Here is a 27,373-nt window from a genome sequence, read left to right as displayed (position 1 = left end):
GAGCCCACCCAGCTCACCCCAGTCTTCCCTTCCTCAGGGGACCCATGGTGTTGGCTGTCCTTTCTTCTCGTGTTCACTGACAGCCTCCCCAGAGGGCAGCCGCTGCCTTGACAGCACCGAGCACAGAGCTGGCGCTCCCTCCTGCTGACTGACAGCTCAGAGGCTGAGGGGTGGGGCCGCTGCAGAGCCAGGGGACCAGTCCTGGGAGGGGCAGCGCCGTCATCACCCTGTGCCCCCCTCACAGGGCAGAGAGAAGCCCACACACTGCTCATCACCCCTGAGATTCTGCAAGGAAGGTGGCTCCTGGAGGAAGGGGTGTCGAGCAAACCCCACGTGACCACTGGGAAAGGAGGCATTACCAGGCGTCCAGGCTGCTTTCTTAATTCACTCACTCTCACTCTGGCAACACCTTGAACAGCCTCTAACTAGAGTGCCCAGGTCAACGTTCTAGAAATAAGCCTCAGCATACACACACACACAAGCCACTGCAAACACTTAGCAATAAGCAGCCTCAACCATGTTCCTACTAGAAACTTCCAGCATTTAAAGTTACCCCAGACACCAGGGCATCAGAAGATCTGTAGAAAGACAAAGAGCAAGAGGGACCCGGAAGAAAAACAACAGGAGAGGACCGGGAGGGGAAGCCGAAGCCAGAAGGGCACAGGGCAGCCCGCGACTCTAGTGCAGGGAGAGGACAGAACCTCCACGTGTGTAACTCAGCCCGACCCCCAGGGTGTGTGTCCCCAGGAGGCCAAACTCGACAGTGAATGCGGTGCACATGTGTGTACCTGGGGCACGGGTAGTCGTGTGGGATGCCCACCGGTCATGAACGTGCAGTGCCTCTGACCACCAGCAGGCAGGCCCACCCCATGGATGTGAATGTCCCCCGTGTGCACGTGGAGTGCACACGTGTGTATGTGTGCACACCAGTCAGCAAGAGCCTGCTGCACGCTGTTCAGGTTCGTGGGACGCAGGGTCTCCATACAGAGTGGCCACACAGGGACCCGTCTCTGTACGGCCGTGGGATTTCACTGCACGTACAGGCTGGGTTTCCACATGAAGAAGGCTCCCTAACACAGCAGTCCACCGTCACCTCCTGGCTGCACGCCCCCTCCCCAGGGCGAACCCCTCCCCCAGGTGTCCGGGCAGGAGGGCGAGGTACTGACCAGGGACTGCAGGATGGCGTGGTTGGTGGCGTTCATGCAGGAGTCCAGCGGGAAGGAGCACTCCCCTTCACAGTAATAGGCTGAGTAGCCTTGGGGGGCGATGACCCAGTCCTGGGGGGTAGTGGGAGAAGGTGAGTCCCATCCACGTGCCCTCCCAGCCCTTCATCCAGCACCTGTCACAGCACAACTCAGGGCTGCCCCCTCCCTCCCTCAGCCTCAGGACACCTCCCGGGGCAGAGTGCCACCCCCTCCAGGTCAGACATCCACTGAAGTCCCTCGGTGAACAGAGCTGGACACGAGCTCCGTCCCCTCCACACGCTGTCAGCGCGCAGCTGCGTCCTCCCCCGTTGCCCCCAGTCACAGCCCCGCCAGAGGCACTGCCCACCCTGGCCTCAGCTTCCCTGCTGCAGCTCGGACATTTTATGGCTGAGGACTCAGTCTCCATAGTCATGGTTTTACAAAACAGCCCTTTTCCCTTCTCCCTTTAGAGAACTTGGAAAACAGAGGAAAATAAAGACAAAGTTCTCTGTGGGTCTACCTCCCCTGGGACACAGGTGGGGACAGTCATTTTGGAAAGGAGAGTCGGAACTCACCAGCCAGCCCAGGTCCTGGAAGCTCACGTACAGCTCGTGCCGACGGCACACCTGCCGGCCGTGGGAGCCGTGGACGTCGTCTGCGGGGACACGCAAGGGCTTTGCTGGGCTGCTGTTCCCAGGGTGGGGGACGCCATGAGGCGCACGTTTGTTGAATAATAAATGCTGGGAAACTAACCCATTTGGTCTCATAAAGCCCATGTCTGCAGCTCTGCTGGTGCCATGACCCAGTTCAAGAACTTTCGATGGCTCCCTCTGGTGGCAGTCACCTCACACTCAGCCCAGCCTCCCCTGACTTTCAGCCTGTGGGGTCCTGATAATCCAGTAAAAGCCCCGGGGGCCCTCGGCCATCCAGCGGTCCCACCTCCTTCCCCCCGGAGTCACCCCGACCTCCCCCACCTCTCCTGCCATGCCCATTCCGCAGGACATGTGCTCCCATTAAGGTCAAGCAAAGGCTGGCTCCCGTGAAGGAAAGGGCCCCCGGTGGCCTTGATCCTGCGGGGCTCAGCCTGGTGGGGTGACCTTCACACAAACACCTGGACCCTGCAAGGGCCCCTGGTTCTGACAGAGACCAGGGCGAGGCCTGCTGATTCCCAAGGGCAGAGAAGGGACTTTGGGGTGGCAGGGGCAGCAAGGGTGGATGCTCAGAGCCCCGGAGACTGTGGGGGGGTCACTCCGCAGGGGGCAGGGCAGAGGGTGTCAGGAAAGGCGGCAGGGTGACCGTCGGCCTGACCGCGCTGAGGCCAGAGAGGCTCAGTCCCCGCCTCCATCCCCAGGCTCACCGAAGATCCCCGGCAGTTTGTTCGGGGGCGGCAGCTCGTTGGTCCTTTTCGGCGGCCTCCTCTTCAGGGGCCTCACTGCCCGAGGGGCTCGGGCGGGGCCCGGGCCGGGGCTCGCCCTGAAAAAGGTGACCACGAAAGGCTGTTTGGAGCGCGGAGCCTGTCGCCCCAGCAGACCGGCCAGGCCAGGATCCACACTGCGCCCTGAGATGGAGAGAGCAGAGAGGGGTCACTCGAGGGTGGGCACTGCGCAGGGACACAGCGGGGACCTCTCTGGGCGGGCCAGGAGCTCGAGGCTGAGGCCTTGGGGGACCCACTGGGCCTGGGTTTCCTCCTCTGAAGACCCGAGTCCCCAGTCCAGCCCCAGCCCCTCAACCTCCCCACCTCAGCCTGCCTCCTGCCTGGGCAGGCAGTTCTATGGGGTGAGGGAGGGGCCTTGCCAGCACAGGGTGAGGATTAGTGATGTTTGAGGGCACGCAGGTGAACAACTTTCAGTCCGTTCACGTGACAATCTCAGCCGGTCTTCACGGTGACCCTGGACCGTGAAGCTCTGTTTCACCCAGAAACAGAGCTGCTCAGTGACGGCCCAGAGCCCCACTGCCAGGGATGTCAGAGGCAGGGTCACAACTCCATCGTGGGGCTCGAGCTCCCACCCCATCCTTTCTGGGGGTCAGTGTAGGATTTACAGCTCCTGGCTGGGAGGTGACCCGGACTCAGTGCTTGCTCTGCTGACACCACCCAAGAACAGGGTGTTCACGTCCCCTGAAGCCTCCGAAGGAGACCCCAGGCTCAGCAGGCAGAGACATTTACCCCAAGTCCCAGAGTCGGGTTCAAACACAAGCATCTAATCCCAGAGCCCAAGTTCTTGTCCACTTATGTTCTTAGCCACCAGGTGTGTGGTTTAAAAAGGAAGAAAGAGAAAAGCCTGAGGGCAGAGACACAACTGGGGCTTTAGCCTCAAAGCAGTGATGCTTGTAAAAGTGGAGTTTTACCCACATCCGCTTAAAGCCTGAGGATGCAGGAAAAACACACTGATTATCCCTGGAAAAGTCAGCTCCACCAATAAAACTATCTTCCTGTACCTGTTTGTATTCCCAGTGACCTCTTGTTTTTTAATTGTCAAAGTGATATAAAAACAACTGTAAAGAAACTTAGGAAAAATATAAAACCCCTTCCGCACTACAATACACCATTTTCATTCTTTCTCGGCTTTCGTTTTTCATGTTAAATTGTGAGCATAGAGCTGCAACTGCTGAAGCCCATGTGCCTAGAGCCTGTGCTCTGAGACAAGAGAAGCCACCGCAGCTAGACACTCAGGCACCACAACAAAGAGCAGCTGCGCTAGCCGCAACCGGAGGAAGCCCATGCACAGCCACAGAGATCCACACGACCAAAATAAAATAATTAAAAAAAATTTTTCCGCATAACAAAGAAGTCCATATTTTTCCCCAAATTTTTCCACCTAAACATTTTCCCGGTTCTTAAGTCTCAACTACGAACATTTCAAATAGATAAAATTCCTTTGAGTAGATCTGAATATTTAGATGTTAGTTCATCTTAAGACATTTAGCTTATTTCCTGGCTCTCGTCATAAAGATGAGACTGTCTTTTCCTTTTCCATAAAGGGAAAATGTCATTTCCTTTCCTGATGGGATTTTCTCAGACTAAACCACAGGGATGTGACTACAAGCTCACTGTCACATTTCTTAAAACACAAGGTGGAGCATCCCATTTCCACGTACATTTCACCCCAGTGTTGCAACACTGATGCACAGGCATGTACACACGTGCACATAAATGTGTGTGTACACACAAACACACACAGGCATGTTGATATGAAGCAAATGTACACATTAGCGGGTCGGTCTCATGATCTCCACTGCACACGACGTGGCAAGGACATTGCCTGCCCCACACACAGTTCGCCTCAAAGGTCAGCCCTTACACGGCTGTGCTTCACGCCCAAGTCCAGGGGCCAGAGTTGACAACAACCAACTGACCAGAGACTAACCTTTGACCTATGACATCACCTGCCACAACACGCAGTGGGCCCATCAGAGGGCTCAGCAGAGATGACTCTGCTGAGAAAGGAGCTGACACTGAAGGGGCCCAGGGAGAAGCCATTCGGGGAGTTTGGGTCACGACAAGAGAGAGTGACAGGAAGAGCCGGCCTGTGAAGAAGCGAAGTCACAAGACACACAGCAGCCCCTCCCCAGAGGGAAAGGCCCTGAGGGCACCAGGAGGTGCCTATGGAGCGATGTGGGCAGGTGGACAGCTCTCGGCTACGTGGCACTGGAGTGGAGCACCCCAGTGGACACCTGAGGCAACCTCGGCCCAGTCACCCTCCGGGCCTGTGTGTGCAGCCCCCTGTCCTGTGAGTTCCTGGAGAGCCCTGTCCATAGATGGGCCAGGGAGACCTTGGATGACCCAAGGCTGGGCCCACTGTAGGCTTCTCTCTGTGCAACTGTCTGGTATTGGGGTCTCCTGGGCACAGAGAGGGGGGGTCACAGGGCAGGCCTGGACTGTCCAGGTGGTGGCGCCCAGGCTGCCTGGCTTTGGCAGGACCCTTTCGAGAAAGCAGAGCAGGAACTCCAGGAGACTCTGGGGCCCAGAGTCCCCGCTCTAGACCTGAGCTGTGAGAGTGCCGGCAGGCACGCTGTCCCTATGCAGGGGACGAGGATGTGTGGCTATGCCTAGAGATGGGGGCCACACTGTGGCCTTCCCTCCCCCACTGCAGACCTGGATGAAGATGCTGCTCTTCTGGGCCAGGCGGAACCCTGACATGTCCAGCCTCCCCCATGTTTGAGTCCCCCCCATCAGGGCCTGGGTGTCATGGTAGCTCCCCTGCCCGTCCCATCCCCGGGCACTCATCCCCCTGCCCCTGGGCCAGGCCAAGGTCGCTCCCATCCCTCCCCAAGGCCTCTTTCTGCCCTGGGTGCCACCTGAGCCTCCCTGAAGCCCCTGCCCTCCTCAGCCTGCTGCCATGGATGGCACCCTTGTGCCATGTTGAAGGGCAGTCCGGGCACCTGGGGGCCCTGGGAGGGAAGCCAGCTGTGACCTGGCGCCTTTGTCCCAACGGGTTGTTCCTTCACCAGAACTAGGAACTCAGCGCTTTTCCTTCTTCCTACTGCTGAACAGCCCTCTCACTGCTCTGCTTCTGGAAACCTCTGCCTGTCCTGGCTGCTGCTGGAAGACTTCTCCCGACAGCCAGGGCAGTCAGGTCCTCGTCTCCAGAAGCCCCGGAAGGTGCTGCACCGTCCTCCCAGTGACGCCCATCCCCTGCCCACCTGCTGACGGTCCCCTGACACCCCGTGGCTGTCCCTTCAAGTGCAACGTCTCCACTGCAGGATCTGGGCCTCCCACCAGGGTGAGGATCCGGGGAAGCCTCTCCGAAAGGCCTTCCTTGACCAGCTGGAGCTTCGTGTTCTTACCCACGAGCTCCTGTGCAGCCCTAGGGCCACACTGAGAAAGCCTGAGTTCCATGGCAGGCCTGAGTTTGAACCCTACACACACACACACACACACACACACACACACATTTTTTTCTGTTTAGCTTGTGAGACTGTGGATTCGGGATGAAGTACCTCTCTGCCTCTCTTGAGTTTCAAGGGAGTATGAACAAAAGGCCAGTTTAGGCTCTGTGACAGAGCGGAAGGGTCCAGTGTCTGATTTGGACGATCTGAGATGAGAAAACCCACTGAAGTCCATCTGTCAGGTTTCTAGATCCCTCCCATCCTAAGCCAAAGCCTTTGGAAGCACACAGCTGGACTGTTTATTCAGAGGAGCCCTCCCTGCAGAATATCGGCACTCACAGTCTCTCCCCCTTCAGTTGCCCCTATGACCAGTTTACTGGCTGCCTAGACGTTCTTGCTTCCCTTCGAGAGACAAATGCTTAGCTACAAGAAGGAGAAAAATAGTGGGAAGAGAAGGTGAGGCTACAATGAAAACAAATCTTAGGGACAAAACGAAAGGTCCAAAAGGAAAGTCAAAGGGGCCAAAGGAAAAGAAAGTCATTCTTTAAGACAGCATTTCTCCTGATCACAAATTCACATTTACGTGTGTATGTTTTCATGGTTCTAGGAAACTCCAGACGCAGACTCTGGGTGGATTTGTTCCTCCCCCATCACTTTCCCTATGGTTCATGATTCATTCATGCCAACAGGCACTTCAGTGAAACCCCTTCTGTGGGATCATCTCAAACCACATAGAATTTAATGTAAATATCACAGACAGTGAGGAGGGCGATGGGAGCAGAGCTTTCTCAGAATTCACAGGACATACAAGGTCAAAGTCTTTGCTTTCCTCTGGTTTTTAATTAAAGACACGTCTCTCCTGAGAGAACCTAGGCTATCCAGGGGCAGCCAGCCTGGGATGGCAGGACAAAGCTGGCCAGATGCTGGTGAAATGCACAAATGTGACTGTGGCTTCCTTGGAATGCAGTCCTGGGAGGTGACGGCAGAAGCGCACGCTTGGGGACCGAGGTTCACTCTCGGGCTACATTTTGACCTGCTGCATGGGTCTGAGGCTCGGGGAGACGGCAAAGGGGCTCCCCGTGCTCTTTTTGATGTCCTCCACTGTTAGGCCGTCCCAGAGCTCCATCAGGGTCAGCCCTGTCTTCTTGTGCACGTCAAACACGGCCTTCTCGGTGATGATTCGGTCCACGCACCGCTTCCCAGTCAGTGGCATGGTGCACTTCTCCACGATCTTGGGTTCGTTGGCCTTGTTGCAGTGCTCCATGGTGACTACCACTCGAGTCTTGGAACTGGACACCAGATCCATCGCACCCCCCATGCCTGTCACCTTCTTGCCGGGTATCATCCAGTTAGCCAGGTCACCGTATTTGGAAACCTGCATGGCTCCCAGCAAGGTCAGGTTGATGTGCCCCCCTCGAATCATGGCAAATGATTCATCGCTAGAGAAAAAAGAGCCCCCGGGAAGAAGGGTGACTGTCTGCTTGCCCGCGTTGATGAGGTCCGCGTCCACCTCCTCTTTTAATGGAAAGGGACCCAAGCCCAAGATCCCGTTCTCACTGTGAAGGTGCACGGTGATGTTGGGGCTGATGTAGTTGGGGGCCAGGAGAGGGATGCCGATGCCCAGATTGGCATACATGCCATCCTCAAATTCAAGAGCTGCCCGCTTGATGATCCGTGTCCTTATGTTATCTGAAGACGTGCAAATTTCATCATCCTCTTTCCGGACGGTTAAACGCTCAATTCTTTCCTCATATTTTTCCCCCTGTATTATGCGATCTACATAAATGTTAGGAACATGGATGTCTTCTGGGGCAAAGGACCCCACGTCCACAATTTCTTCGACCTCCACCACGGAGGTTCTGGCGGCTTTGCACATGGGCACGTTGAAGTTCCTGGCGCTGGCCCTGAAGATGACATTTCCTGCCCAGTCGGCCTTCCACCCTTTCACCAAAGCAAAATCAGCGGAGATGGCGTGTTCCAGCAGGTAGTGCTGCCCATGGAACTCCCTCACCTCCCTGGGCTGGCTGAGGATGGCGATGTGGCCGTCTGGTAAGTACCTGATGGGTGCGCCTCCCTCCTGGACCAAGGTCCCGTAGGCCGTGGGGGTGTAGAAGGCGGGCACACCGGCGCCCCCTGCGCGGATGCGCTCGGCCAGGGTGCCCTGGGGCGTGATCTCTAGCTCCAGCTCACCCGCCAGGTACTGGTGCTCACAGAGCGAGTTCTCCCCCAGGTAGGAGCAGATGATGCGGGTGATCTGCTTGGTCCCCAGTAAAAGGCCGAGACCGAAGCTCTCCACCCCCACGTTGCTGCTGATCACAGTCAAGTCCTTCACGCGGGTCTTCAGCAGCGCCCCTATCAGGTTCTCCGGGATGCCGCAGAGCCCGAAGCCCCCGATCATGATCCTCGAGCCATCAGTGATGTCTCCCACGGCCTTCACCGGGTCCGTGTAGAACCTGACGCGCGCGGGGGCGCTGCAGGCGAAGCCGCACGCGCCACCCTTCGCCAGCGCGCGCCCCGAGCGGCCGGCGGGGACCCGGCGCCCGAGCACCGACGCCAGGAGCCGCAGGGCCGCCATCGTCCGCTCCGCTCCGGCTCGGGCTCCGGGCCCAGCGGGGACAGGCGGGGACAGGAGGCAACCGCGCGTCCCCGCCCGCGCGTCACAGAGCAGGGGGCGCCCAGCCGTGATGCGCCCGCCCGGCTGGTTCCCGCCGCTCCGCTCCGTCTCCGCGCTCCGAGGGCCCGAGGGGCCGAGCTTCCCGGGCCGCGAAGGCGGGAGGCGGGACCGCCTGGATCATCTGGAGGACCAGAGGGATCCCGGGCCTGACTCGGAGACCCCGAGGCGACGTCCCTCCCGGGAAGCCTGGGCGCCGGCCTCCTGCTCTCTCCATCGCCACCCTTCCTCCCAAGCGCGCTACTCCCGTCGCAGCCCACCCCCCAAAATTCCACCTCTGGGGCACGGGCTCCAACACCTGTGTCCCCAGCACTCCCCGTCCAGAAACGACATTTCCACGGATGTCAAGCCGGGCCTCAACGACAGCCCCGCGGAAGACCTCTTGCTTTCCTGCATCAAACCTGCTCCTCTGTTTGTCCCCACCTCGGGCAAGAACAACACCAAACCTGTTAAAAAGAGCCACTGGCTCAGCCCTGTCACCAGCGCCTCCTCCAAGGACCCGCCTCCGTTCCCTGCCGCTGGACAAGCTCCCCCACCCCAGCTCCCACCTCGACCCTGTGAGGCTCTGGGGCCTCTCTGACTTCACTTCCGTCCCCCAGAGTCTACTCTCCTGACTGAAATCAGGGGGTCTTTATTTTATGAGTAAGACAGATGAACTTTTCATTTAACCATAGTTGAGATTCATAGAAAATACACCGAGATAGTTATACACCCAGACCAGGTTTCCCCTGGGAAGTGTTAGCATTTAAACAACTATAGTACATTTGTTACCCACTCAATGGACAAGAATTTGAGCAAACTCTGGAGATAGTGGAGGACAGAGGAGATTGGTGGGCTTCAGTCCATGGGGTTGCAAAGAGTCAGACAGGACTTAGTGACTGAACAATGTTTGTTACAACTAATGAACCAGCATTGGTGTCTTATTATTTACTAAACACCATGACTGACCCGAGTTCACTAGTTTCTCTAGTGTCTTTTTCCAGGATCCCACCCGGGGTCCTACATAGCACTTAGTCATCACAACTTCTTATGCGCCTATGGGCTGTGAATTTCTCAGATTTCCTGTGGGTTTTGATGACCTTGACAGTTTTTGTCTTTGTATTTGTATTCTGTGGCATGTTCTTCAGTTTCAAGGTGTCTGTTTTTCTCATGGTCAGCCTGGGGTTCTGGGTTTCAGGGAAAAAGACCACGGAGGTAAAGGGTTCTCATCTCGTCTGGGAGCTACATGAGGTGTTCATGGGAGCCCGAGCGCCTGGCTGAGGGGGTGCTGCTGAGGTTCCCCTATAAATTAAATTTACTGCCTCAGCCTGTGCACACCTTGGAAGCAGGTCACTAAGTGTAGCCCACACTGAAGGAGGGGGAGAGGCTACACCCCCATGCAGGGGAGTGTCTCGGAGGATTGTTTTATAAAAAGCTGAATCAGATCCTGCCAGCCTCCATTGCTCTTAAATAAAATAATACTGATTTCATACTTTATATTTTGACCACTTCTATCAACCTCCTCACAGTCGCTCCCTGGCCCTCTGTGCTCCAGCCACGGCGGCCCCTTGCCGCACCTCAGACACACCAACGTGGGCCCACCTGCAGGGTTTCTAGTCCCACTGCCGGGATAAAAGAGGCTCTCCCCCAAACACCTGCTGAATGAATGAATGAAGGCATGAATCCTCATTTTACAGGTGAGTAAACTGAGGCCTGGAAAGGCAAGCAACCTGCCCTAGTGTTGTCCCGCACTGAGGAACCCTCGTCCTCTACCTGCTGAGTCCCCTCCACTGAGAAAGGCCAGCCCTCCGGGGCCAAATGAGGGGGCTCCAGCTGTGTCTGCTGCCAGCAGCTTCCTTGGAGGAGCCCCCAGGGGAAGGTTCGATGCTGAGCCCTGTCTTACCATCATCTGTTTCCACATAGAGGCGGAGTCCCAGGTCCTTGTTACGGCTCAAGAGCCAGCGGTCACTGGCTGCTGTCACGTCCAACACCAGCCAGCCCTCGTCCCCAGATCGGAGCGTCTGAAGATCCAAAAAGAACAAGTCAGACTCCCTGTGGACACGAAAGAACAATTAACCGAGGGCCGGCACAGCTGCCTTTGTGTTTCCAGTGCCCACCGGGGGACCGTTAGTGGGGCATCTACCCGCCTGGCTCTGGCCTGGGTGCCTTCCAGACCTTATCTCACTGTCTACTCTACAAAGATGTTACAGAGCCTGTGTACAGATGGGGAAACTGAGGCTCAGGAGCTCAGTGACCCATCCATGGTCCCACAGCCAAGACAGCAAGGTGGGGACTTGAACCCAGGACTGATGCTGGCCTGTCCCGGTGGTGAGACGAGGCCTTGGGCCAAACTTTCTTCTCTGAGGGTGGGCTGCCCAGGAAGCTCCCCTTCTGTCTTCTGGGAAATGCACCCCAGGGCTGGCTGGACCAGACACTCCGACAGAGATTTGAGCAGATGTGTGTGGGGGTGTGGGGCAGGCACCTGTTGGACTGCTCCGGGACCACCTCGAACATGCTGATGTGGAGCGTCTGGTTGAGCGGGTGGGTGCTGGGCAGCTTGTAAATCCGGAACTCCGCGGCTGTGACGGCCTCCCCGGCCGGGATCTGAGTCAGGTCAAAGTGGAACTCCTTCCAGTGGGGCTCCTGGTGGCCCAGGGCGGGATCGCGCTCCACTGCAAGACAGAGCGGGGCTGGCGGTCACTCGAGGTTCGGGCTCGGGCTCCAGGGAGGGAGCCAGGGGCCTGGGCAGTCTGGGCGGGACTGACTCCCTCCTCGAGAACAGGCTTGTCTCAGCTCTGTCTCCTGGGTGCTCAGAGGGCTCCGAGAGCTGTGTGGTGAGATGCCTGGCTCAGCACTCGGCACGTGGCAGTGCCGCAGGGCAGCGTCCACGTCTGGCCCCTGGGCCCCAAACCCAGCCTGCCCCACTCAGCATCCTACTGGACCCACAGATGGGGTACAGGACAGGTCCCTTCTCTGGGGAGACAGACTCAGACCCAAGGCAGAAAAGAGACATAACTGAGTGTACTCAAGTGGGACAAGGGCTCCCAGAGCCTGCTGGTGTCTGGATGGCAGGTGAGGGGAGATTGGGCGTGTAGCTGACTTTGTGGGCCTTGGGGTTGAGCGTGGATGTGCCATGATGTCAAGGGAGAAGACACTACAGAGGCAGGGACCAGTGTTAGTAAGGGTCTAGAGCTGAGGGACAATGGCACCAGCAAGGAGAAACAGTCATAACACCCAGCAAAGGGGGAGAGGAACAAAGGGAAGGAGGAGGGGGACCTGAGGGAGATGTGGAAAGGACCAGAAAGAGGCGAGGTAAGATGACAGCTCCCAAAGATGCTGTGTCAAGTGCGGGGGAAGTTGAAGGGTCCCATGGCATGATCTGAGGGGGCTTCCTGGAGGAGGTGACACCTGGACTGGCCTTGAAGGACGGGAAGGAGTCTTGGGAGGACAGGTTTTCTAGGCAGAGGGGACCTCTATGCACAGGTGTGCGGAGCTGGGGCTCGTGGTGTGAGTCTGGCTGTGGTCCAGCTGCAAGGGCTAGAATCCTGGCCTCAGAGTGTGGGCTGTGCTCTGACCAGTGGAGGGCCAGGGTTCTGGGCAGCAGGGGGTCGTGGTCTGAGGGTGGAGTGGAAGCTGTGTGTGGAGGCGAGGGTAAAGCCCAGACTGCAGGGACCCGAGGCGGGCTGGTGGCGGGGCTGCTCTCACTGTCTGGGCGAGAGACCGCAGGAGTGGAGTAAACCCCACATTTCCCCAGCTGCCGGAAATGCCCAGGACAGTATATTTAGGGCGTCTCACTTAGCCTCCTGTCACTTTCAAACACTAAAAATCTGTGTTTCCACAAAGCAGAGGTGGGAGCCGCCCCAAGCCTTCCCCTAAAACCAACACTGAGATTTTAATTACATGTTTGTGAGTCTTTTTAAAAATTCTCTCTCTGGCTACTGGACTCAGCGACCACAAGTCACCAGGCTGGTGCTGGAGGCGGATGTGGGAGCACTTCCTGTCCTCGCGGTGAGGACCTGGTCCAGGGATGGGCAAACAGCTGTGCTGGGCGGGGCCAGTGGACACACGTGTTTGGCAAGGAGATGGGCTTTTCATCCCCAGACCAGGGAGAAGGGAACAGAACCCCCATCGTCTGACGGGGGCTGGACCCGCAGCAAATGCCCACCCAGAGCCAGGCTGTTTCGTGGGCAGCATGACACGGGCAGATCCAGGTCCTCCTACACAGGCAGGGCGTGGTGGGCAGGGTTCTGGACCTTCACCGAGTGATGCTCGCCATGAATATCACCACACGAGTCCCCTCCTCCCTACAGACACACACATACACAGCTTTGGGGACAATTTCCGTGGATTAGGTGACTGCAGAGACCACCTTTGTTACGTGGCTATGGAAGCAGCCCTGATCTGCAGGGTGAAATAGGACCAGGCTGTTGGCTGTTCCAGGGAGTGACCCCAAGAATGAAAAGGGGTCGCCCAGCCATGCCCTGTGCCAGACCCCTCTCAAAGCATCCTTAGGTGTATCTGCCCCCAAGGCACAGAGGGGGCTGACAGGTGGGTCCCTGGGAACCTGTCTGCAGGCCTGACACTGACTCACGTTGGATCCAGGACTGAGGGAACAACCACTGACCTGCCAGCTCCATGGGCACCAAGCTCTGTGGCCTCCCTCCCTTGCTGACCTGGGGGCCCACATGTGCTCCCCTGGACTGACCTCAGCTCCCAGCTTCCGTGCTGTGGGTTTGTGAAAGCGATGCCCACCCAACCCCCACCCCATAGTTCCCGAACAGGAAACTGCCTGCCCCAGCTGTTCCAGGCAAGCGCTGGCGGTGGGACATTTTTAGGAAAATGATTTTCATTAGAAATTGGTTAGGGTTAGGGTTAGTGAGGAGGGAGGGAGAGGCCACTTTGGATTTTCAGTGCCTGTGGCCTTGAGTTAGGAGAGAGATTTTTCCAAAAGTTGGTGTTCTAAGAAAATATTTTTTGGCACCTCTGTCCCCCTTGTTAACTGTGCAGACCAAGCGTGCTTCGGCCAGGGAGGCAGCCTAAGGCAGCCCAGAGAGCTCTGGCCAGGGGTCAGGGCTTCCTTGCAGGCCTGTCCCTGAACTAACCAGGAATGGACATTCCCCTTCTGGACCTGGTCTCCTCTTGTGTGAACTGAGAATGAGGAGACAGCCCAGCTTTCCTCACGAGGTCATGAAAGAACTTTGTAAACAGTCAGGCAATGGACTGGGAGGAATGGCTGTTCAGTAGGAGTTTGGGATGAGTTTGACTTGCATTCTCCTAACTTTGAGCGAAGATGTGAGAGGCTGTGTTAGCAGTTCCAAGGTCAAGGGGTGGAGGGGAAGGGGAGATTTTGAGTGATTGTTATCTAAACGAATGTACTCATCATTCATTTATTAATCCATTCATTTATCAAGTGCAATTTATAAACAAATGTATCAAGTTCTTACTGTACGTGAAAGCATACTGTTCTGAGCACTGGGAACACAGCAGTGAACAAGACAGAACCAGACAGTCCACTCAAAGGACTTTGCTGGTGGTCCAGTGGCTAAGACTCCATGCTCTCAATGCAGGGGGCCCAGGGGCCATTCCTGGTCAGGGACCTAGATCCCACATGTGATTACTAAAGATCCTGGGGCTTCCCCTGTGGCTCGGCAGTAAAGAACCCGCCTATAATGTCAGAGACACGGGTTCGATCCCTGGGTTGGGAAGATCCCCTGGAGAAGGAAATGGCAACCCACACTCCAGTATTCTTGCCTGGGAAATGCCATGGACGGGGAGCCTGGCAGGCTACAGTCCATGGGGTCACAAGGGTCAGATATGACTTAGTGAATAAACCACCACCATGCTGTAGCTAAGACCCAGTGAAGTGAAGCTAAGTGAAGCTAAGTGAAGTCAAATAAATAAATTTAATTTTTTTTTTTAAAGATGGTGCATGCATAGTGTTTCCAGTCTAATGGGGGAGACAGAATGGAAACAAACAAGACAAGTAAACTAGAGGCTGTCATTTCTATTGTAAGTGAACTACAGAGTGACCTGGGCTCAAGGAATTGGAAGGGGTTGGGGGGCTTGTCCGTGGGTGCTTAGCATGACCTGCGAGAAGGAAATAAGTAAGTGCTGCTGTGCATATTCCCATATATGGTGCTGATAGGAACCATGGAGAGGACTTTGGCAACATGCTTTTGCAATATCCTGAATTTATTCTTTGACACATGAGTTCCAAAGACACACTGGCAAAAATATGAAAGGACAGCCACAAAGCTCTTCATTGGGCACAGAGAGAAGACAAAGCTACGTCTGGCTCCACAGGCACATATTTGTTTTCCAAAAATTATAAAAGCTGCCCAAAATGTTTAATCACTGATCCAGCTTTTCTGTCTAGGGGGTGTGCTCAGTTACTCAGTCATGTCCGGCTCTGTGGAACCCCATGGACTGTAGCCCGCCAGGCTCCTCTGTCCATGGAATTCTCCAGACAAGAATACTGGAGAGGGTTGCCAATTCCTTCTGTCTGGGGAAGCAGCAGCAAATGAATTTACCTTCTGGATCACCTTAATGTGGCCCTCCGAACAATGAGCAGACATGACTCACCAGTAAGTGCTAATTGGAGCCTCAACCTTCTCCTCCAGCCTCTGATAAACCAGCTGCAGGTTCTCCTGCTGAGGGAAGGGCCCTCTGTGGGCAGGAGGCAGCCACCGACACCATGTCCGTGATCCTCATTCTGCCTTTCTACTTCTGAGGCCCTGCACCCACCACTCACAGGCTAGAGCTCCAGATGCCACACCCTATGTCCACCGCCCAGAAACCTACATAGGCTTTGGCTATTTTTGTGCCCTCAACAAAATTTACAGTCACCCGGACAATCTGAACCTTTTTTCTGACCAAAAAAGTAAGACTTCAAAACACACCAACTTCCCCCAGTTTGCTGTGGCTGCTAAGAGCCTGGAATCTTCTGCCCTGTCTGACAGTCCTTTCTGAAGCCCTTCCCTAGCCCCTCAGGGCCCACAGGAGGGTCTTAAGCTTGGCTCTGCTTCCAGGCCTCCTGAGCTGGCCTGGCCCATCCTCATGGTCTCCTGGACCCTCTGGTGTAAACACCCTACCCCGGAGACCCTCCTTGAAGCCTTCTCCCAGGGGTTGCCCCATCCCACCAAGTATGAAGGCTACTTTCTTCTCAATCCAGCTGTAACAGCCCCCTTGCCCTCCCCTGACCCCACACATCAGCCTGCCAGTCTCTCCCTTTCCCTGTCCCAGGGTCCCCATCCCTGGCTCATCTGTCCTCTGGACGGTGACCAATTTGGAGGCAGAGACTGAACAATTGGGTGGAAATGGGAGGCTTCAGCGCTCTGCTCATCCAGTCCCTCATGTCTCCGGCGCCCAGAGAGGGGATGTCTGGCCCCTTTTCCCAAGGGCCCCTGGTCCCCAGGACAGCGATTCAGCGTCCAGCAGTGGAGCCCCTGAACTGAGGTGTCCTGCTGGTCTGGGAGTGGCTTGCAGGTCACCTCAGGCCTCCATCTGAAGGACCCATGTTCTCAATTTGCTGTGGGACTCGCCTCTGTTCACAGTCCGACAAGGAGGACAGGCTCCCTCGGAGCCCCAGAGGCGAACGGGCTGGGCCTGTCTGGCTGGTCCCACTGGTAACGAGGCCAAGGGGCCCCTCAGACCTAAGACAAGACCCAGTCTCTGCGGCCCCAGGTCCTGGGAGAGCCGTGGACTCCATCACCTCCCAGTTCTGCCTCCTGAAGGGCTCCCTCCCACCCAGGAATCTCAGCGCTGCTTCATCCTGGGGCATTTTTAGTCAGTTCTCATTACTGACTTTTTCAGGACCTGTTTCCATAAATGGCTCCATGCTCATAATTACCATCCAGACCTCAGCCGGCTTCAGAGCCCAAATTAAAAGCGGCACCCGCTTGCCGCACCACATCAAGCCCGCCACGGCCAAAAATAGATCCCAGGAGATGTGAGCAAGGAGGATGCGGCTCCTTCAGGTCAACCCGGGAAAGACCTGAGCTGTGGGGCTTTCCAGAAGGACGTGGTCATGGTGACACACGCCCTCTGTCCCGCAGGGAGTGCGTGCCTGTGAGGACTGGCCGTGTGCTCCTTCCCCGAGCCTGCCTCACCCCTGGGGTGTGGGGGTGGGGGGCCACCAGTGGGCGGGGAGGGCGGGGGGCATGTTCTTTGGTGGGAGTTGGAAAGGCCTTCGGGGCCACCCTGCATAGATGAGGAAACTGAGGCCCAGGGGGGCAGAGGACCGCCGGGCATCATGTGTCAGGTTAGGGGTCTTTCACGTGGAATTGCAGACTTGGAGCCCATGTGATATAAGTGGCCCCAGATTTGCTCTGGTGGCAATACTGGGATGGGAAGGGAGGTCACCTGCTCACAAGATTCTTCTTGCCTGAGAGCAACTTGCTGAGACCATGGTCCTCCAGGCAGGGCCCTGCAGGGACTCGGGTCCCAGGGGAGGGGAGTGTGATCCGCACAGACGGGGAGGCTGGCCCTGCTCTGTCTCCTTCCCCTGGCTCTCGGTGCTCCCTGCCTCCCACCGCTTCCACTTTCCCTGAGAGCTGACCACACAGGGGTGGGGGGACAGCTTGGGGGAAGGCATGAGAGCCAGTTTGGCCCCTGCTTTCAGATTGTTCGTGGTTTCTTGGCAGGGTGGCAGAGGTGGGGGCATCCTGGGCGTTTTTGCTCATCGTTACTTAACTGTGTTAGTTAGCTATCGCTGTGTAACAAATCGCCCCGCACGTAGCAGCTGAGAACAACCAGCACTTACTATTTCACATGGTTTCTGAAGGTCAGGAATCCAGGTACTTGGCTGGGTGGCGCTGGCTCAGGGTCTCTCATGAGGTGACAGGCAAGCTGTCGGGTGAGGCTGAGGTCCCTGGAGACCTGACTGGGACGAACAGATCCTCAGCTCACGCTTGGGGCTGAGGGTAGCAGCCTCCCACTGTGGACCTCTCATGACATGATCTTCCCTCATGATCACCCCCCACTTGGGGGTGAGGGATGCAGGGCACACATAGAGCTCAAGATGGAAGCTGCAGTCTTTTATAACCTAACCTTGAAAGTGACACAGCATCCCTATTGTCACACAGACCAGTTCTGTCCCATGGCGGAGGTGGGGGGGCATGAGGATGTGAAAACCAGGAGGCAGGGTTCTTTGAGAGCCATGTTGGAGGCTGGCAACCACAGCAACCCTGGAAAGAAGCATTATTCACTGCATTTTAGAGCTTAGAACACTGAAGATCAGAGAAGGTGGCCGATCTGCACAAGACCACACCCAGGACTCCCAAGGTAGGATGACATCTAGGTGTGTCTGTCTGCAAAGTGTACTTCCCTTCTCCTCATCTAAGGCCTCAGCAGGTCGGGGACGTGTCAAGGGAACACCGTGGGGTGGCACTGGACTAGAGCTGAGTGTTGAGTACCAAGCTGGCAAGAAGAAACACACAGAAGGACCTCAAGCAAGAGGAGCCAGGAGTGGGTTTTCATGTGAGGAACTGCAGTTCCAAGAACAGACCAAGAGCTTCTTCACCTCCATGTCTCCCCTCTGCTTCTTCACCTTCTCCTCTCACCCACTTCTAACTAAATTCTACCCTTCTTTCAAGGTTCAGCATAACTCCACCTCCTCCCAAGACTTCCCTGTCCCTCAGCCAAGAGGCCATTCCTCCCCGTCTTCTGGCCTTGTTCATCTCCCATTGATGAGAGAGGGATCTGGTCTCTCTTCTGCAGTACAGAGCCTTCATGCTCACATTTGAGTGGAGAAATGGCCATTTCTCCCACTTGGTGATCACTTATATTGGGTTGTCTGTGGGCCTATCTTTCCCACTGTAATGAGCGGACCTTGGGCTCAACTCTGCTTTGCAGTGGGCACCAAGATAACCAGGGAGAGCCAGAGCACACACTGGGTTCCCAGGAGTGTTTGTGAGGGTATGACCACAGGCTGAGGGATCCAACTTTCTCCATACCTGGGTCTTGCAGCCTTTGGCTTCCCTAGAACTCTTCCTGTACTTGGAGCCCTAGACTGTTCTGAAGGAATGGTTGCTGCTCAGGGGACAGAGCCAGCAGTCAAAGAAAATAACTGTGCTTTACTTTAGGTCTTGTCACTACCAGCTGGATTTACTGGGGCTAAAACCAAACAAACAAACTGAGCTAACATTTACTGAGCATTTACCAGGCACTGTTTCAGCCCTTTATGTAGAGTAAGTCATTTAACGCTCACAGCCATCCTAGGATGGCTGTATTACAGATGAGGGATCTGAGGCACAGAGCAGTAAATAACTTACACAAAAATCAAATAAATAGGGGACTTCCCTGGTGGTCCAGTGGTTAAGAATACACCTGCCCATGCAGGGGACATGGTTTTGGACCCTGGTCTGGGAAGATCGCACATGCCAAGGGGCAACTAAGCCCACATGCCACAACTATTGAGCCCTTGCACCTAGAGCCCATGTTCTACAAGAAGCCACCACAGTAAGAAGCCTGCACACTGCAACTAGAGACTAACTTCTGCTCACCACACCTAGAGGGAGCCTGCGCAGCAACGCAGACCCAGTGCAGCCATAAACAAGCGTATGTATTAAAAATCATATAAATATATCCTAGGCCAGACTTCCTGGGCCACAGACTGAGTGGGAAGGTTTAGTGGAGAGGGTTCTTGTAGGGAATGCAGGGAGCAGGAGCGGGCACAGGTGATGCAATCACAAAAGGGCCAAGCGACTCCAGCTGCATGGGGAACTCTGGGGCTGATGGCCCTCCAGAACTGTCCCTCCTTGAGGCAATGAGGCTGGGCATTTATATTCTGATAAGCCTGTCACTGGATGTGGGGTGACCCCAGGGAGGGTACCCAACCTTGAGCAAGAAGCTAGTGGATTGATGCCTAGGGACAGACCCACTCTCTAGGCAGCTGGGGCAATGAGTGACTCAACCCCAAAGAGAAGATCTGGGCAGCACCATAGCATCCACTAAAAAGTACACAGTGGAATGGGGATCTGATCCTGGCACTGTGCTCTTACCACTCAGCTCCAGGTCCTCAAGTGAATGATGGGGGCGGAAAGGTAGATAAACACAGCAGGCTCTTCCTCACCATTCTGGCTGCCGTTTGTTGAGCAAGGCCAAGCACTTGCTTGGAGAAGGAGGTGGCAACCCATTCCAGTGTTCTTGCCTGGAAAATCCCATGGATGGAGAAGCCTGGCAGGCTACAGTCCACGGGATCGCAAAGAGTGGACACGGCTGACTTCACTTTTCAAGCACTTGCTAAGTTTTTCAGTGTCTTAACCTACTTATTTACCCATTGTACTATGATACAGATATCATTTATCCTGATTTTTAGAATGAGGAGGGACTTCCCTGGAGGTCCAGTGGCTAAGACTCCTCGCTCCCAATGCAGAGGGCCAGAGTTCAATTCCTGGTCAGGGAACTAGGTCCCACGTGCCGCCGCTGAGAGTTCGCATGCTGCAACTAAAGATGCCACACACTACAAGGAAGGCCGACCATCCCACGTGCTGCAACAAAGACCCGGTCCAGCCACAGCAATAAAAAGAAAGAAAAATGATGAAACTGAGATGCCAAGACTTTAAGTAAGCTCTTCAAAATTTCACAGATCTCAAGTAGCAGACCTTGAATTAAAACCTGGTCTTCCGAGCTCTGCTCTTCCATTACCAAGGCCAGCCCTCCTCGCTGCTGTGACCCAGCTCTCATGGCTGCTCCTTTGAATCTGGGTGCCCAGGACCCTGGGTCAGTCACTTAGACTCTGACAGTCTACTTCTCGTCTGTCACCCAGGGGCAGTAGTAGTCATTTACCCCAGAAGAGTGAGAAAAGACCGAGAAGATGGGGGCTGGACAGGAGTAGTCAGTCGTCAGGGATTCACAGGGCGCACCACCCTGGTGGCAGGTAGGGCTTTGGAGAAAAGAGACCCATTTCCAACTCTTGGAAACCATCAACAAAATGAAAAGGCAACCTACTAAATGGGAGAAAATATGTGCAAACCACATATCTGATAAGGGGTTAATATCCAAAACATATAAAGAACACCTACAATGCAACTGCAAAAAACCTCAAACAATCCAGTTTTTCAAATGAGCAGAGGAACTGAATAGACCTTTTCCCAAAGAAGATACACAAATGGCCAACAGGACCAAAACCACAGTGAGATAAAACCTCACACCTCTCTGAATGGCTATTGTCAAAAAGATAAGAGATAGTGAATGTAGGGAAAAGGGAACCCTTGTGCACTCTTTGCGGGAATGTAAATTGGTGAAGCCATTATGGAAAATAGTATAGAGGTTCCTAAAAACAATTAAAAATAGAACTACCGTATGATCCAGCAATCCCACTTCTGGATATATATCCAAAGGAAATAAAAAGAAAGCATCAAGGAGTAAAAAAGGTATAACTATGTATTCAACACAAATATTGAATCATTATGTTGTACACCGGAAACTGATAGATGATGGCACTTACAGCTCAGTTTTTGAAAAAAGAGAGCCATCTGTACTCTCATGTTCATTGCAGCGCTATTCACAATAGCAAGACATGGAAACAGCCTCAGGGTCCATCTACAGATGCACAAAGAAGATACCGCAGGGACATACTTGTCAGTTCAGTGGCAAAGAATCCGCTTTCCCACGCAGGGAACTAAGTTCCCACGTGGGTGGGGCAACTAAGTCCGTGTGCCACTAAGGAGAAGTGCACACGATGCGGCAAAAGATCCCAGAGGCTGCAGCTAAGACCCAAGGCAGCCAAATAAAAAGAGAATATTTTTAAAAAGATACAGCATATATATAATATAATATCTATGTGTGTATATATATACATATATATATATGATGTTATTCAGCTATGAGAGAAAAGGAAATCCTGTCATTTTCAACAACATGGATTGAAACTTGACAGTATTATGCTAAGTGAAATAAGCCAGAGAAAGACATATATGACATGGTATCACTTATATGCGGGATTTTAAAAAAAGTCAAAAGAGTAGAAAAAGTGTGTGCCAGGAGCTGGGGATGGGAGAAATAGGGAGAGGTTGGTAAGACAGTACAAACTTTTAGTCATAAATTGAATAAGGTCTGAGGATCTAGTGTAAAATTTGGTGACTACAATTGATAATACTGTGTTGCATAACTGAAATTTGCTAAAAGAGTAGAAATTAAATATTCTCACATATGCAAAAAAAGGACACATATGTGAAGTGATGAGATGTGTTAACTGGATGGGGGGATGTTTTACCATCCTGATGTACACTTTAAATAACTTAGAATTTTATATGTCAATTATGCTTCAATAAAGTTGAAATATCCTAAAGGAAATAAACCCTGAGTACTCATTGGAAGGACTGATGCTGAAGCTCCAATACTTTGGCCACCAGATGTGATGACCGACTCATTAGAAAAGGCCCTGATGTTGGGAAAGAGTGAGGGCAAGAGGAGAAGGGGGCGACAGAGGATGAGGAGGTTGGATGGCATCACTGACTCCAAGGACATGACTTTGAGCAAACTCCAGGACATGGTGAAGGACAAGGAAGCCTGGCATGCCGCAGTCCATGGGATTGCCAAGAGTCTGACATGACCTAGCAACCGAACAACAACAAAGTTGAAATGAAAATAAATAAATGAAACGTAGATAGATAAAAAGAGAAATAATGTGGTCATTCCAATATTCGACTTTCAAGATGGATAAAGGATTTATTAAGTGAAAGACAAAATGGCCAACCAGCAGGCGCTTAGATCCCACTTAAGATCTTAGAAAAGATTAACACAAATTGATTAAAAAAAAAAAGTCAGAGTTAAGGACCTCCTTGGTGGTCGTGGCTAAGAATACACCTTGCAGGAGACACAGGCTTGATCCCTGGTCTGGAAAGATCCCACATGCTATGGAGCAACTAAGCCTGTGTGCCATAAATACTGAGCCCTTATGCCACAACTAGAGAATCCGTGCACTGCGACAAAGATACTGCATGATGCAATTAAGTCCCAATGCAGCCAAATTAATTAATTTTTAAAAAGCAGGGCTGGTTGTGGGGAGGGTTATGCTAAAGGATTAAGACACTGGTTCTCTCTGAGGTACACAGAAGATTACTAGAGGCTTCCATATGATATATTTCTAGACACATGGTCTGAATTTTCTATAATGAAATTCTATAATGAATCTATATGGCATAAATTTTTTAGTGAACGTGCATTAGTTCTGTAAATCCCAAAACAAAGATATTTTAAAAATCACGTCCTAGGGTGGGTACCATGAGTGTCTCCATTTATAGAGGAGGAGACGGAGGTTCCGAGAGGTGGACTGGAGAGTCCAGACCACACTGAGAGTAGGAGGTGGAGTCAAGAAGCAAGTTCTGAGGCCAGGTCAGAACCCCAGCCCGTCCTGCCCGTCCTCACACTGTCCACCCCCTCCTGATGCCCAGGGAGGGCGCCACTGTGGGGACCAGGTGAGAGTCACCTTGCAGCTGAGGTGCAGGTATGTGTCTCCCACCAGAAGGTCAGCTCCATAAGGAGGGTCTTTGTTTCGTTCCCTCTTACGTTCCAGGAGCTAGAATGGAGCCCGGCACAGAGCAAGCGCCCCATGACCGTTTGTGGAGTGAATTCAGGAAAATATGAAAGAACTCTGTAGTAAGGAAGCAAAGTAAGTGACCCCGGGGCTCATGGAGGTGAGGGGTCACTCCTTTAAGGTCAGGCGATGAACAGGACCCGGGCAGGCCCCTCACTCCCATGGAGCCCTGCCTCTCCTGAACCCAAGAGCTCAGCTCCTTCACACCCCTCTCCTCAGCTGCCCGGGACCGCGGGAATGAGTGAGCCCAGCTCAGGGAAGGTCAGAACAAAGGAGAAGACGGTCCCGTTCAGTTCTGACGACACGTCAGCCTGCAGTGCTGTTTGTGCCTCAGTTTCTCAGTCTGGAGCATGGGCACCCCTGCTCCGCGGACAGGAGGTGGGGAAGGATTCAGGAGAAATGCCAGAGGTGTCTCTCCTGCCTCTCTCTGGAGGGGCCAGGCCAGCCTGAGACACTCGGGGTGCAGCCGGTCACACCTGAGCTGGGCGGAGGGGTGGGCAGTGTGCTGAGAAGGGACCAGATAAGGGAGGGACGTGCAGGAATCCACGGCAGGCCCAGGAGGGCCAAGACCCTGGGTGCTGCCCCCCAGCTCAGGATCTCCTCCCCAGAGCTCAGGAGACACCAGGGACCAGCTCTGTCCACTCCTCGAGGTCCCGGCCCCATCACTACATTCTGGCCAGTGGGAGCCAAGAGTCCACAGGGAGAGACTGACAGGCAGGCCAGGCAGGGCCCGGCTCTGACCGCAGCCCCGGCCCCCAGTACAGGCTTCAGCAGTGACACCTCCAGTAGGCCCCTGAAGTGTCTCCTCGGACAGAGGCCCGACCCCTGGAAGGAAGCCTTTGAGAGGCCCAGGCCTCTGGGTCCTACAGGTGCTGTTGATGGTCAAGGCCCAGCAAGCCCCAGGCCTGGCCTCTCAGGAGCCAGTGAGGCCAGCAGCAGAGGGGAGCTGGAGGCCACAGGCGTGGGAGCCTCGGCATGGGTGCTGACGCCACAGCGACTCTGCTGTTAGATTCCAGGGTGGTTCAGGGCCCGCCGACCTTCAGGGGCCTGGGGCTGGGGCCTCCAAAGGAGGAAACAACGCTGGTAGCTGCCTAATCCCCACATCAGCCCACATAATTACCAGTTAAACTGCTCCAACTGAAGAAGTTTTACTAGTGCAATTAGTACATCAGAATAAAGAAAGCTCTCTGACAGCTGGCTGGACCTGCCCACACACCAGGCTTCCCCTGAACAAAGATCAGCTTGTTAATCCACAGCGTCACAGGCCTTAGATCTCCGTGAAACATGCGGAGGTGGCGTGGGAAGAAACTGGAATTTGGAGTCCATGGTCTGGATGATACCGCGGATGTGCTGTGTAGCCCTGGGTTGCTTATTTAACCTCTCTGAGCCCATGGCTGGTAAAACAGCTTCACAAGTTGCTACATGGATGAAATGAGTATTCAAAGAACTATGGAACTTCAAATGTTAATTTTTATTCAAAAACAGAGAGACAGACACCTTTGGATGGCTTCAAAAATCTGTTTCTGGGTCTCGTGTGTCTATAAGACAGGTGAGAACATTTCCACACATCCATACCAAGGCTGAGCAGCAGCTGCAAGAGGCTGGGGTCAGCACTGACCAGGGCTGGGTTCCCCCGAAAAAGGAGCTGACTTTCTGCTCTATCAACCTATCTCACAACAACTCTGAGGACAGACTGTGAGGAGCCCCATTTTACAAGGAGAGCTCTGAGGCTCAGACAGAGCAGGGACTTCCCCAGGACCACACAGCAGAGGCAGGAGGGGAACCAGGTCCTGAGCTCAGGGTGCTGCTCACTCACAGCAGCAGCTCCCACCAGGGCCGTGTACCCCTTGCCCCAGGGGGTGTTGGGGAGAGAGGGACCTGGGCTAGGTGGTGACTCACACATGGAGGGCTCCCATGGGGGCATTCTCAGGGGGGCTGTATCCACAGCTCTTCTTGGTCCTGTGCCCGGAGTCAGCTTGTCCCCAGCACAGAGCTCCAGCCTCAGTTCCACATATGGATGGCTCTGTCCCCAGTCCCCCACCCCACCTCTAACTAGGGAGGCGGCATCTAGAACCCACCAGCCCAAGTCCCGAGCTGGCACTGGGATCTCAGCAGAGGTTAACAGCTGCCTCCTGCTGCTCACGCTCCCACCTGAGCCCATCACCAGCTGTTTGAGGGGAACAGGCTTCCCTGACAGTCCCCTCTTCTTGCCCTACCATAGGAAGCAAATGGCTGAAGATGCATAAAACCTGCTGTCACTCTGACCCCTGAGTCCCTCTGCCGAAACCCCTCTGACAGCTCTTTCCACTATGAAAGCCTGCCCCCTTGACACAGAACTGCCACCTCCTTGAGCCCGGGATGGAAGGCCAAACAACCTGGGCCTGTCCCAGCTCAGCCACACAGAGGTCACGTTGTCCTGAGCAAGACACTGCCTCTCTGAGCCTCACTGTCCTCATCCGGGAGATGGGGATGAATATCATGTCTGCCAACAGGGTTGCTGGGGGGTTACAAGGTGAAGGGAGGCTGGTGGCCCTGGCCAGGGGCCTCCCTGCTCTGGGTCCCACAGCTCTCCCCACCTGGGCCTGAGCTATGGTCCTTGGTCCCCAGGTCTAGCCTGGTGTCTGCTGCAGCCTAGATCCATGCCCCTCACTGGCCCCAGGCAGGAAGCAAAGCTGATGGGAGACCTATGTTCATGAATGTAGATTAAGAGAGTTTAGTTATGGAAAAGATGATCTTTGAGAACTTCAAGGGTAAATGGCTCCATGATTTGGAGTATAATTTCGGCAGAGAAGAAAAGCTGGGCTTTGCCTGGGAGAACAAAGGGTGTCCAAACTGCCCATCGGGTCATTCACTGGGGCTGGACACTCATTCCATGACAAGCCAAGTCCCAGATGCGAGCCCAGGGTGACAAGACCACAGTCCCTGCCCCACTGAACTCAGAGTCTACGCCTTCCCCTCCCCTGCCCCCACTGCTCAATGTGGGCTCAGGACATCTGGGTCCTCACCTCAACTCTGGTGCTTTGATGACGTGACAGGGTTTTCCACGCTGAACTTTGTCCTGTTCTTCATACCGCCCTTATCACAGGGACAGCATCACAGCCTTTTACTTATCTGTCTCGCCAGGACCGGACTGTCTTCCTGGCACTACCCGCATCCACCTAACACTACAGGATCTTACCGTCGGGGGTGTTCGGGGGCGGGTGAAGGCACACGCCTCGGGGACTCACATTTCTCGTGCGTCCCTGTCGGTCCAGCAGCTCACCGACCCCCACATCCCTAAGACTTCGCTGCCCTGAGCCGGGCAGGTTTTCCTGCCGCAGGTCCCTGTCCACGACAAGGTGATTCCCCGCCCCCAGCAGGCGCTCCCCCTGCGCGAGGTGGCGCACACGCCCCTGCCGCTCGCGCTCAGCCCCGGTAGGGCCGTTCAGCCCGCCGCCTTCCCCCGGGGTCGCCGCCGCCCGCCCGGGGCCCGCGCTCACCCATGTTGACGAAGCTCATGACCAGGTCTGCGCGGCCCAGGCGCCGCTCGGGGGCCCCGCCGTCCTCGTCGTCGTCGTCGGCCACGGCGCGGTACAGGTCGAGCATGAAGAGCGGCGCGGACGCCGGCAGCAGGGCGGCGGCGGGGGGCGCGCGGGGCCGGGGCCGCCCGGGCAGCCCGAGCACCGCCAGGATCTCGCGCTGCAGGTCGCGGCGCTCGCGCGGGCCCAGGCGGCGCTGCGGGCAGCCGAGCGGCGGGCGCGGGCCGGGGACGCCGCCGCCGCTCAGCGCGCACAGCGCCAGGCCCAGCAGCCAGAGCGGCCCGGGGCGCGCGGCCATGGCGGGACCCGGCGGCCTCACCGCGCGCGCATCCGCTCCCAGCGGGGCCCGGATCTGGGCCGCCTCGACGGCGCGCGGCGGGCCTGGCTTGGGGCCGATGGGACGGGGCGTGGGTCGCCCGCGGACGCGGCGCGGTCCCTAGAACTCCCGGACCGTCGGCTGCGACCGCACCGCCTCGGGCAGGAGCTCCTCCGGGAACCAGGGACGGTCGGCTAGTCTGTCCGTTCCGCTGCGCCCGACAGTCCAGCTGCCGCCGAGGCCGCTCAGCTTAGAGGCACAGGGAGAGCTGCCGTCGGGTTCGGCGAGGTGCGGACCTAGTCTGTACCGCTCCGAGGGGCCGCGGCCGCCTCTCTCTGT

The 27,373-nt window shown here is 55.3% G+C and overlaps 2 protein-coding genes across 2 annotated transcripts in view; both read right to left on the bottom strand.

Annotated features, from left to right (window-relative positions):
- The window catches only part of BMP8B (bone morphogenetic protein 8b), a 34,926-nt gene extending 7,910 nt beyond the window's left edge, over positions 1 to 27,016 (bottom strand). The window contains exons 1-6 of the mRNA XM_024990223.2: positions 26,680 to 27,016; positions 11,144 to 11,333; positions 10,565 to 10,713; positions 2,542 to 2,742; positions 1,760 to 1,839; positions 1,167 to 1,277 (exon numbers count right to left, since the gene is read on the bottom strand). Of these exons, the coding sequence (XP_024845991.1) occupies positions 1,167 to 1,277; positions 1,760 to 1,839; positions 2,542 to 2,742; positions 10,565 to 10,713; positions 11,144 to 11,333; positions 26,680 to 27,016 (1,068 nt within the window). The remainder of the gene's footprint in view (positions 1 to 1,166; positions 1,278 to 1,759; positions 1,840 to 2,541; positions 2,743 to 10,564; positions 10,714 to 11,143; positions 11,334 to 26,679) is intronic.
- Positions 6,832 to 8,613, bottom strand: OXCT2 (3-oxoacid CoA-transferase 2). The gene is given in 1 exon segment (NM_001098153.1): positions 6,832 to 8,613. A coding segment is annotated over 1 exon segment (1,554 nt). The 5' UTR covers positions 8,587 to 8,613; the 3' UTR covers positions 6,832 to 7,032.
- Positions 27,017 to 27,373: the final 357 nt, after the last annotated feature.

Source organism: Bos taurus, chromosome 3, assembly GCF_002263795.3.
Source record: "Bos taurus isolate L1 Dominette 01449 registration number 42190680 breed Hereford chromosome 3, ARS-UCD2.0, whole genome shotgun sequence".
Lineage (NCBI taxonomy): Eukaryota > Metazoa > Chordata > Mammalia > Artiodactyla > Bovidae > Bos > Bos taurus.
This window is presented reverse-complemented; position numbering and strand designations above follow the sequence as displayed.